The sequence below is a fragment of the Podarcis filfolensis genome (assembly GCF_964270895.1).
Source record: "Podarcis filfolensis genome assembly, chromosome: 13".
In the NCBI taxonomy this organism is placed as follows: Eukaryota; Metazoa; Chordata; class Lepidosauria; order Squamata; family Lacertidae; genus Podarcis; species Podarcis filfolensis.
The window spans coordinates 24,563,810-24,575,437 of record NC_139615.1 but is presented as its reverse complement, the minus strand read 5'-3'; the positions used below and the strand labels follow the sequence as shown (position 1 = coordinate 24,575,437).

At 38.4% G+C, this 11,628-nt stretch overlaps 2 protein-coding genes across 2 annotated transcripts; both read left to right on the top strand.

Moving 5' to 3' along the window:
- Positions 1 to 4,302: 4,302 nt before the first annotated feature.
- LOC310747435 (olfactory receptor 2AP1-like) lies at positions 4,303 to 5,259 on the top strand (the record flags this gene model as incomplete). The annotated part of the gene is made up of 1 exon (XM_083581804.1): positions 4,303 to 5,259. The coding sequence occupies one exon, from the start codon at positions 4,303 to 4,305 to the stop codon at positions 5,257 to 5,259; it is 957 nt and encodes a 318-aa protein (XP_083437930.1).
- Positions 5,260 to 9,247: 3,988 nt separating this feature from the next.
- On the top strand, positions 9,248 to 10,201 carry LOC310746659 (olfactory receptor 2AP1-like; the record flags this gene model as incomplete). The annotated part of the gene is made up of 1 exon (XM_083580639.1): positions 9,248 to 10,201. One exon carries the CDS (start codon positions 9,248 to 9,250, stop codon positions 10,199 to 10,201), a length of 954 nt encoding a protein of 317 aa, XP_083436765.1.
- Positions 10,202 to 11,628: the final 1,427 nt, after the last annotated feature.

The following is an 11,628-nucleotide window of genomic DNA, read 5'->3' as shown; positions in this document are numbered from 1 at the left end:
CAATGTTTGTTTTGGAGGCAAGGTCCAGAAATCAGTCTGTTTTGCAATCATATATGTAGACTTCCTGTTTGTGTTTAAGTTGAGACAGAAATTCAAATTCTAACACAACTATCAGAAAACCTTTCAGCTACATTATATATTTTTGTTTAGAAGTTTTCTATTCAAATCAGCATTCCACTGCCCACTTTCATGGGATTGGTGAGCCTTTCAATTTTAGTTTATTTACTTTTCTCATCACCACCCCCCCACTCTTATATTCAGGTCTCCACCTCTCCACATTCGTTTTTTTAAAAAAAAACATGACAAAAAATTATCTGCATTTTATTAATTTCTCCTAGTACTCCCATTTTGTATGTGATCTGTCCTCTCCCCAGGAATGTTGCTACATCATACACATCTTAAGAAGCCATTCCATCATCTCCTTATAATTCTCATAAGGAAATGAAATGGGATTGCTTGCACAACAGTAATTGGATAGGAAAGGCAGCTTCAGAATTGTTTCTATGCCCACCCTTGACAAAAACTGGAGCTAGTTTGTCTTGTTACCAGCACATGGTTATCACTATTCTGATTAGAACATCTAGATCAGACTTTCATAACCTTAGGACTCCAGATGCTGATGGACATCATCCTTTGCTAGCAGGACCAGAGATCAGGGATGACTGGAGTTGTAGTCCAACAACATCTGGGGACCCAAGACTGAGAAAAGCTGATATTGACAGAGTGGTACTCTCCCTGCTGCCAGACATTTGAAACATACAAAAGGACAAAACAAATGAACATATATCAGCTAAAATCCTGAATCCTAGTCCAGATGGTGCAATGATTTCTCCAGGGCTCTTGGTCTGAGGAAATCTACAAAGGATTTCTCAGAATGCGGAAAACTCATTAATCATTGTGGAGTCCTTGGTTTCCCATATGATTTTGATAGGTTTTTTGTTTTTGTTTTTTTACTCTTGCATACTCCTTTCCCAGTGAGACTTTTCAGATGCAGTGATAGATTTAGATGGTTATATAAGGCATAAATTGGTTATATGCAGCAATGGCTGCACAGTTCAAGCAGAGACAATAATCTTTTCATTATTACAGAGGATTGCCAAATTTTCATGGAATACATGATACAATATGCATTCAAAAGATAGAGTGCACTGAAGACCAGCAGAAAGTGCATTTATTTCCATTCTTTTACAAGTACTTTGCATTCTAAGATGAAGCAAAACCAACTCTTCAGCCATCCAGTGTGTTGTGGCTTTAAGGTAAGAACTCCTCGAAAGGAGCACTTTAGCATGAAATCAGTGATCTGGTCCAGAATATGAATGAAGTTGTTGGACATAGTTTCAGGCCAATTTAAATTTCTATGTATTTAGCTTCTAGTTTGAGTTAAAAGATGTAAAAATGAAGATTTAAAATGGCATCAGTCAATCTATTCTCTCTTGGACTAGGAGTCAAATGACCAGAAACCAAATGGCTGTTATGTTTGAAGAGAGACATGTCAATGGAATTGCATTTGCGTCTTTTGAGCATGTCAGCTAGGACTTTTGTGTTCTATATCTGATTCCATATATTTAGTGGCCCCTTAAGAAATTGATCTGCCAACTTGGACTCTATTTCCCTCCCTTCCTTATGGGAAAATCAAGTACTCTGAGGCACACTGATACATTGAACTAGCATTGCCTACTGCATTATGTTCAAACTAGGACAGGGAAATCACACCTTGAGGTAGTGGGATGGAGCAGTTGATACAGAGGGTGTGCTGATAGAGCAACCACTGTGTAAGTGATTTTTATTGTGGCTCAGAAGTGGTGAACTTCTCTCCCTACAGATGCTGCTTCGCTACAAGTCCATGTGGAAGGTGACAGTTTCCCCACCCTTGACTTACATCTGGACAGCCATAGGTTCCCCATTATTGATCACATGGTTCCGGTTGTGGCACTGATGGCCTCCACAGTTGCCTCCCAGTGTCTTAAGGTAAAATGTAACTCAGCTATATGTTGTAATAGGCTTTTCAAGTCTGAAACATTATGGAAATGATACAAGACTCTGTTGAATCCTGTGCTTCTTCCATCCTTTCTTTGGTTTTATTTTTGCTGTCCTCTCAGTGAATGGGGTATTTTTTGTTGTTGTTGCTTGTTTATCTGATTTTTAATTTATATATTTTATATTGCTTTTTACAAAATGTTTCACAGTAATGTACAACAATGTTAAATAATAAATGCTTAGGCAAACAGGAATGTCTTTGACTACTAGTAAAACACATCACTGACAGTGCCACCACAAGGAACAACCTTTTCCTGATTTACACCTGATTAATCATTTGTTCTCCATGTGTCATAGACTATGCATTCTTTTTGCTTGGCTCATTGGCTCCAGCCATTGTAGGGATCTGATTTTATGGAGAATTAAGCCCTCTTTATCTGCCACCATCTTCTTGGGTGACAGTCAGTCTCTTCTCTCTCTTCCATATCCAAAAGACTTATGTACGTATTTACAAGGCCCAAGCCTCATAAACTCCCCCTGGCCTGAGATTTAGACAGGGACCCTCTTTATTGACCTTTTGGCATGTGACAAAACACTTTCTTATATCAGCAGGCTTTTTGATGATTTTGAAATGATTCTTCTATTTTATATAGTTTACTTTTTGGAATAGTATGTACTACTTAGCAATATTAATGGATAAAGTGGATGCGGGTGGTGCCTCTTGGGCTTGCCGATCAGAAAGTTGGCAGTTCAAATCCACACAACGGGGTGAGCTTCTGTTGCTCTGTCCCTGCTCCTGCCTACCTAGCAGTTTGAAAGCATGCCAGTGCAAGTGGATAAATAGGTATCACTGTGGTGGGAAGGTAAACGACATTTCTGTGCACTCTGGCTTCCATCACAGTGTTCCATTGCACCAGAGGTGGTTTAGTCATGCTGGCCACATAACCTGGAAAGCTGTCTGTGGACAAACTCCAGCTCCCTCAGCCTGAAAGTGAGATGAGCACTGAAACCCCAGTTGCCTTTGACTGGACTTAACCATCTTTTACCATTACCAATACCATATTTTTCGCTCCATAAGATGCACCCCACCATAAGACGCACCTCATTTTTAGAGGAGGAAAACAAGAAAAAAATATTCTGAATCAAATGTTGTACTATACTATTTAATAAACAACCGAAGGGTTTCATCAGAATACCCTGAACCTTGAAGATACTTATATCACCCCCCCACGCCACACACATCCAAGGAAGCTGCTAGGTAGGAGATCAGGACAGACAAAAAGAAGAACTTTGCACAATGTATGGTTAAAAGACAGAACTTGCTACAAGACTGAGCGACAGCTACTAACTTGGGTGACTTCAAAAGGGGATTAGACAAGGGGTGCTGCACAGTTCTCCCTCTCTGTGCAGCGCCTCTCCAGCAAAGCGGGAGGAGAAACAGAAGGGGCTCCATTTCGCCTCCTGCTTTGCTGAAGGGGCACTGTGCAGCTTTCCCTCTCTGCGCAGCGCCTTTCCAGTAAGCGAAGTCAGAACAGCAAGAGGGATCGCTGCGCAGCGAAAGCAGCAATTCCTCTTGCTGTTCTGGCTTCAGTGAAAGCTGCACAGCCTACATTTCCTCCATAAGACACACACACATTTCCCCTTACTTTTTAGGAGGGAAAAAGTGTGTCTTATAGAGCGAAAAATACGGTACCTTAAACAAAGTGTTCATGTTTCTAAAAAATATATTAGTAGAGATGTGTGGTGAAATAAATCATTGCAAACATTTTGGGGGGTCAGATGGGCTCAACATAAGGAAATGCACTTGATTTTTTGTGTTCAACAGAATCTTCCAACATCACTACTAGGGAGTAAGTGTGTGAGCTCCTGAGAGACTAAACAAAATGAGCTTTATTGTAACTAAAGCAAAACAATTAGACCAATGAAAACCAGGAATTTGGAATCTGTGGCCATCATGAATAAATGTCGAATCCCAAATGGACAGCCGCAGGCTCCCCACATCTGTTGCACCCACTTCTTTCACATACACACATTATTTTATTGTCATACTGAATTTTGCAATATATTCTTGCAAAAGATTTCTTGTTTAATTTTTCTTAGTTAATACTGGATATACTCACAAAACAAAAATAGAGCCTTTGAAATAAAGGGGGGAAAGTTGGTCATGAGACACAGAATGTTGTGGTGGTTAGTGTAAGAGTGCAGCTGTACTCCTTGGAGTTAAAGCCATATATTTCAATCAGTCTGCTCTAAGTCATAAACTAATCTTCTGAGGATCCTGAGGAAACAAATATTCATGCCTAATTGCTATCTATTATCCCTTAGATGCACTTGACTGTCAATGAGAAAGAAGAAAATCAGACAGCTCCTGTGGCATTTATTCTGTTAGATTTTAACAATGATGACCTACAGATGTTATTTTCCATACTGTTCCTAACTATCTACCTTGTCACCATGGCTGGGAACATCCTCATTATTATTTTAGTGGTTACTGATCAACACCTTCACACACCCATGTATTTCTTCCTGGGAAACCTGTCCTGCCTGGAGACCTGTTACAGCTCAACCATCATGCCAAGGATGCTGGTCAGTTTTCTGACTGGAGACAGAACTATTTCTATTAAAGGGTGCTTTACACAACTGTATTTCTTTGGGTCTCTTGCAGCTGCAGAATGTTACTTACTAGCAGTGATGTCTTATGATCGCTATTTAGCAATATGCAAACCATTGCATTACACAATACTTATGAATGACAGAATCTGCATTCTGCTGATTGTTGGACCATGGATCATTGCGTGTCTGGCAATGAGTCCAATAATATTCTTCATGTCTCAACTGAATTTCTGTGGACCCAACAAAATCAACCATTTCTTCTGTGATTTCACCCCCATGGTAAGACTTTCCTGTAATGAGACTGATTTGATTGAAACTACAACCTTCATACTATCCTCCATAGGTACTCTGGCACCCTTTGTCATAACTGTGTCATCTTATGTTTACATTATCAAAAACATTTTAAGAATCCCATCCACCACTGGTAAACAAAAGGCATTCTCTACATGCTCCTCTCACTTGACTGTGGTTGCTTGCTTCTATGGCTCCCTGATGATAGTCTATGTCTTACCAAACATGAGTTCACTGAGTGACTTGAAGAAATTCTTTTCTCTGTTCTACACTTTGCTCACCCCACTAGTCAATCCCCTTGTGTACAGCTTGAGGAACAAAGAGGTAAAGGAAGCAATTAAAAAAACATGCAAGATGCTTCAGAGGCATTATTATTAAGGAAAAACTTTCTACCTTCAGAATGTGAACGCTTTATGCTGACTAATAAAGGAAGTGATATTAATGCATGTTGTTAAATCATAATTTTAGAGGCAGGATCCTGGGGAAATGTCTGCTTTGTAGCTCTTGTTGACACTCAATTTGGAAAGACATTAAACACTGACACAACTATCAGGAGGCATTCTTCCAACCACAATATATGCCTTAGACCATTTGGTCAACCCCTTATCTGCAGTTTGAAGAACAATGGCATAAAGCACACGCCAAGAAAAAAAGTGTTCAAGGTGTTTCATAGAATTCATTGAAATTTAGGGAGAAATGGGGGAAACTGCATAATAAGAAATCAAGTAGATACCATTCTATATCCTCAGTATGAATGTTTCTGGTGTCTGGTGTCTAATAAAGAAACTTTTTATATATTTTGTATTGGTCTACACTTTGGACACAGGACTCTGGAAAGTAGTCTCTTTTTAATTGTTATTTAGTTAAGCTTCCTGTTGGCATTCAAACAAAGGGGCAAAAGATTCCTGCACTGCAGGGGGCTGGATTATATGACCATCCAACATTAGGTCCCCTTCCAACTTTATATTTCTGTGTTTCTATTGTTCTAAGTACCAGCCACATTGGCTATTCATTTTTTAAAACTAAAGCGGGGGGACTTTTTTCATAAATGCCAGATGTTTCTTCATGGACATCTCTCAAACCCAGCAAGCAAGGGGCTTTATTAGAGTTCAGGGAGACCTTCCAGGAACTGGAGGAGGGTATGAAGCAGGACAAGTGAAGGGTATGACCTAGAGGGAAAGTGTGCCTGGAGCTTAGAGAGCAAACATGGCCTGAGGTTCCTCATCCTGCTTTAAAAGAATGTATTATAGCCTGCACTTTCCCCCCTAAAAAATGTTTTGGGGTACTCTCATTTTGACTCAAGAAAAGCACCATTTTATAGTTCAAATCAAGGGAAATAAATAAAGTAAATGGACAAAAGTACAGTGGACCCTCTAGTTACGTACTGCTCTGGATACGTAACTTTTGGGTTACGAACGCGGCAAACCCGGAAGTGTATACTTCCGGGTTTCGCCATGCATGCATGCGCAGAAGTGGCGCCTCTGCCTATGGACTTTTCGGGTTGCAGACAGACCCCTGGAACAAATTTAATTAGTATCCAGAGGGTCCACTGTACAAAGATTCACAAAATGTTTAGGGGTATGCATATCCCTAGAAAAAAGCACTGATTATAGCACACAGTAAAAGTTCATATATCAGCCATCAAATGATGGCTTAACAAATATTTACAAATAAATTACCTTCCTGTGTATCCATTTCAATGTTAATTAATTTTGCAGAGGCCTGTTAGTCTTTTTTCAGGAAAACATTGCAAAGAGCCTTTAGGCACTTAAAAGACAAAGTTAGTGAAGTGAGGATTGACTCATTTCAAAGCTAGGTATGGTGAAGAAGTTCGTTAAAAGCAAGCGGAAGTATGAACAAGGCTCCAGACATGACATGTTTCCCAGGAATTGCTAACATGCATTACACTATAATGTATTCACTGTCTTGATTATAACAACCTGGGTTGAGTGGCGATCTCAGTGTTGGTAGATGGATTTGCAACTTGCAAAATAAAGGAAAAGTGGAAAAAATATACAAAATCATATAGAGCTCTGAACACAAGATTTACTGGCAGGGATTATTTTTCTAGTGAATTTCTTCATAGCTCTTGACCTCAGGGGGGAAAAACTACAGAGAATTTGCAAACATTAAGGTAACCCACTGATCATGGGGGAGTCGATGATTTCCCAAATGATTTTGAAATGTTTCTTCCATTTATCAGTGAGACTTTTCAAGGTGCATTATATAACTTTATATAAGATATATTTGGCAATGGATTACATTAACCAAGAAGAGACATTCATATTTTGAATATAAACAGAGAATTGTCAAACATGCAAGGACATTTTCTACATGGATGTTTTGAGGGATTGTCAGTAATAGGATGACATCCATGCAATTTACATTTGACAGCAGATGTGTGCTGAATACCACAATGAAAAGTAGATTGATCCAGAACTTTATGGGATTCATCATCTAATGTGTTCTGGTAATAAGGTAAGGATCCATGGAAATAAAGCTTTTAGCACCAATTTGCAGGTGTGCTACACAATCCAAATAAAGTGCTTAGGATTTTGTAATGTCCATTTAGTTCAATGCATTAATCTGTCAGTTTAATGTAAAAGATCTGAAAATGATTATGAAAATATAATAGGCCTATCCAGTCTCTTGTACACTGGAATCATGTAATGAGGGATCTATCACCCACAACTGCTAAGGCAGAGCTGAAAGTTGTCATTGTAGTGGGACATGTTACTTTTTGGCTTGTCAGCAGTCCACTTAGTGGACTTAAGATTTAGGACTTGCCATTTCACACCTGACCCCATTCACAGTGGCCCTAAAAGCAATCTAGCTGTTATTCGTTCTGCAAACCCTAAAATATGCCTGTTGGAATCCCCTATGTCTCTTCATTGATATAATGCATTTTGTTCTGAACTCATGTATACGAAAGAAAAATCTAATTATGGTATCCAGATATCATCACTTAAATAACTTCTTTTTGGATTCTACATTTTAGATTGCTATATCTATGGTAACATAGCAGCTTTCAGTCTTTTATGATTGTAATCCTATAAACACTATGTTTGGGAGCAAGCCACACTAAGTTCAGTAGGATGTACATCTTAGTAGACAGGATTTCTAGTCAAATATTTTTTTACTATAAATTTTGTTCCTCCTCTTTGCCATGCAAGGATGAGCTGGCTAGTAACTTCCTGAGTTCCTGAGAGAACTTCAGTATGTGTAAAACAGGCCTAGGAAAATGATCAAGCTACAGATTTTTAGTGGAACAACATTTTTTTAAAAAAATAATAATACTGCAAACCAGATGGACTCCAGCTCTCACTATACATTGTCATCACGGTCAATGGTCAAGAGTAATGGTACTTGTAGTCCAATAACATAAGTAGAGCCATAGTGGCCCATCACGGTTAGAAACTTTAGAAAAGAACTTACATGTAAAGCATTCTTAGTTTCATAACATAGTTAAAAAGAGTTATGGTGGGTTGCTTAACTTTCATAGATATACACCAGAAACCACTGCTGGATTTTTTAAATCAATGGGGCTTACGTTAGTCTTGAAATCCAGAATGGAGTAGTGATTAGAACATCATGCCTGGGAAAATCCAGTTTCAAATCCTTGCTTCCCCTTATCCTAACCTCACAAGGTGAGGATAGAAGCTGGTGGGAGAGGAATGTGTATTACCTTGCACTTCTTGGAGAGAAAACAATAGAAGGTTAATATAATAATTAAAAGTCCATTGATTTCATCATGTTTGATCTAAATACAGCTAACAGGCTGTAACTTCTCAATCACATATTCAAACCTAAATATTCATTAATATTATCTGATATTACTTAGATGAAACTGAATGTCAACACATTGCACTATTTGGATTATTGTTTTCACTACTGTAATATACCTAAAATGTGATTGGCTGAATTACATATCTTAAGCATGATTCCAAAGTGTAATACAGTGGTACCTTGGGTTACATACGCTTCAGGTTACATACGCTTCAGGTTACAGACTCCGCTAACCCAGAAATAGTACCTCGGGTTAAGAACTTTGCTTCAGGATGAGAACAGAAATTGTGCTCTGGAGGCGTGGCGGCAGCGGGAGGCCCCATTAGCTAAAGTGGTGCTTCAGGTTAAGTACAGTTTCAGGTTAAGAACAGACCTCTGGAATGAATTAAGTTCTTAACCCGAGGTTCCACTGTATAATTCAATAGGGCTTATACCCTAATAAGTGTGTACAGCAATGCAACCATAATTAAAGATACACTCAAACATACTTTCATATCTTTGAGCATATGCTGAATTAAAACAACAAATGAATCAAATAGTTCAGCCTAAATATTTCTTAATTTTTATTGCAATTATTTAGATGAACTTAGATGTCAACTCAGAAGAGGAAAATCAAACAGCTCCTGTGGCATTCATCCTCTTGGACTTTAATAGTGAGGACTTACAGACATTGTTTTCCATACTTTTTCTTCCTATCTACCTTGTGACCATGGCTGGAAACATTCTCATTCTTATTCTAGTAGTCCTCAATCAGCATCTTCACACACCCATGTATTTCTTCCTGGGAAACCTGTCATGCCTGGAGACTTGCTACAGCTCAACCATCATGCCAAGGATGCTGGTCAGTTTTCTGACTGGGGACAGAACCATTTCTATTAACGGATGCTTTGCCCAGCTGTATTTCTTTGGTTATCTCGCAACTACAGAATGTTACTTTCTAGCAGTGATGTCTTATGATCGTTACTTAGCCATTTGCAAACCATTGCATTATGTAATGCTCATGAATGGAAGAATATGTATCATGCTTATTGCTGGATCATGGATTAGTGGATCACTGTTTATCAGTCTCATAATATTTTTGGTAACTCAGCTGCAATTCTGTGGACCCAACAAAATCAATCATTTCTTCTGTGATTTGATCCCAATGATAAGACTTTCCTGTAATGATACCAATCTGGTTGAAACTACAGCCTTCATAATATCCTTCATAGGTACACTGGCACCCTTTATCATAACTGTGACATCTTACATTTTCATCATCAAGAGCATTTTAAGAATCCCATCCACCACTGGTAAACAAAAGGCATTCTCTACATGCTCCTCTCACTTGACTGTGGTTGCTTGCTTCTATGGCTCCCTGATGATCGTCTATGTCTTACCAAATATCAGTTCACTGAGTGACTTGAAGAAACTCTTTTCTTTGTTCTACACTTTGCTCACCCCACTAGTCAATCCTCTTGTCTACAGCTTGAGGAACAAAGAGGTAAAGGAAGCAATTAAAAAATCATTCCAGATGTTTCAGAGAACTTATTAAAAATTTTAGAGGAAAGGGGAAACCTTCTCACTATCACTGACTTCATGGGTGGACTTCACCATTGATATATATGAATTTCATCTGCATTAGATCTAGTGGATCTTTCTTAGCCACATTTCAGTGATGGGGAGGACCGACCCCAAACTGAATGAACCAATAGATGTGTTCTTTTCCTTTGCACATAGGCTACATTTCAGCCATTGAAAATCAGAGGGTTGTACACATTCCCACTTATTTGTCCATCCTCCATCCAAGTAATTAAGAGGCATTATCATATTTTGAGATCACGTTTAACCAGGCAAACACACTTATAGAAGGGTCACACCATGAGGAGATGTGTAGTCTGGAAAGAATCCCAACAGCCAAAAAGGGATGTCTGGAGGGTTGCCATGGGCCTCCAGGGCTGAAGTTTTTCAATCCTAGTCTACCACTTCACTGCTGAGTCAGGGAACTGAGAGGCGGTCTCCATTGCCACTAATGATCTAAACTGGCTTCCTTTTGAAAAGATTTTGAACACAGACACAGTTACTAGGAGACATTCTTATAACTGCACTATATACATTCTGATAAAGAGTCTCCCCCTTCAAATTTGTTTCATTCCTCTTGTGGCTTTAACAAAATTCCACACATGGATTTTTAAATGTTTATTTCCAGCTTTTGCAAATGTAATTATTAAATAAGGTATGTTAACTGGAATGGGAAATTAACTTTCTATGCTTGATTTAGAGTTTATAGACTTTAGTCCTTTACTTGCCTGCTGTTTGGTTTGCTGAAAATGCACCTTATGATGTTATGCCATTGGAAAAAGGATTTCCACTTTTTTTCTGAGAAGGCAAAAATATGTTTGAGGCATAGTGGGCAGTGATACAATGTCATGAAGTGAAAAGGTTAAGAAGAGCCTCTTTTCCATTGTGGATCTTTAATGGATATGGCAGTTTTAAACCTTAATTTGGAACTTTGCCTGATGCATTCATAAAAGGAAATAAAATTCCCCCAATTGAATCTATGAAACAAGATGGAAAGAATGGACCAGAAGAACAAAAATATCAAGTTGAATGAAATCCTCTCATCACTGCTCAATATATTTGGTAACTACACATAAAGAAATATGACTTGTGCTGCAGTAGCTAAAATGTTAAATCACCATTTGGGATGTATGAATCTGTCCATTTCAATTTCTCTCCATTTCTCATTTTTGTAATCTTAATTATATTCATTTCCCACATGTCCACATCAGTTTGCATTATAAAACAGTCCTCATGAAACTCCATCATGTTTGTATATATTTTTGCCTAAGAGACACATTTTTGGAAAATAATGTGCCCTAATATAATGCATTTTTGTATGTTAATGTCACAAATGTATGAATTTTACTGTACATGTGTATGTATTTTTGTCAACATTTCTTCATGTGGGAACTGCACTGC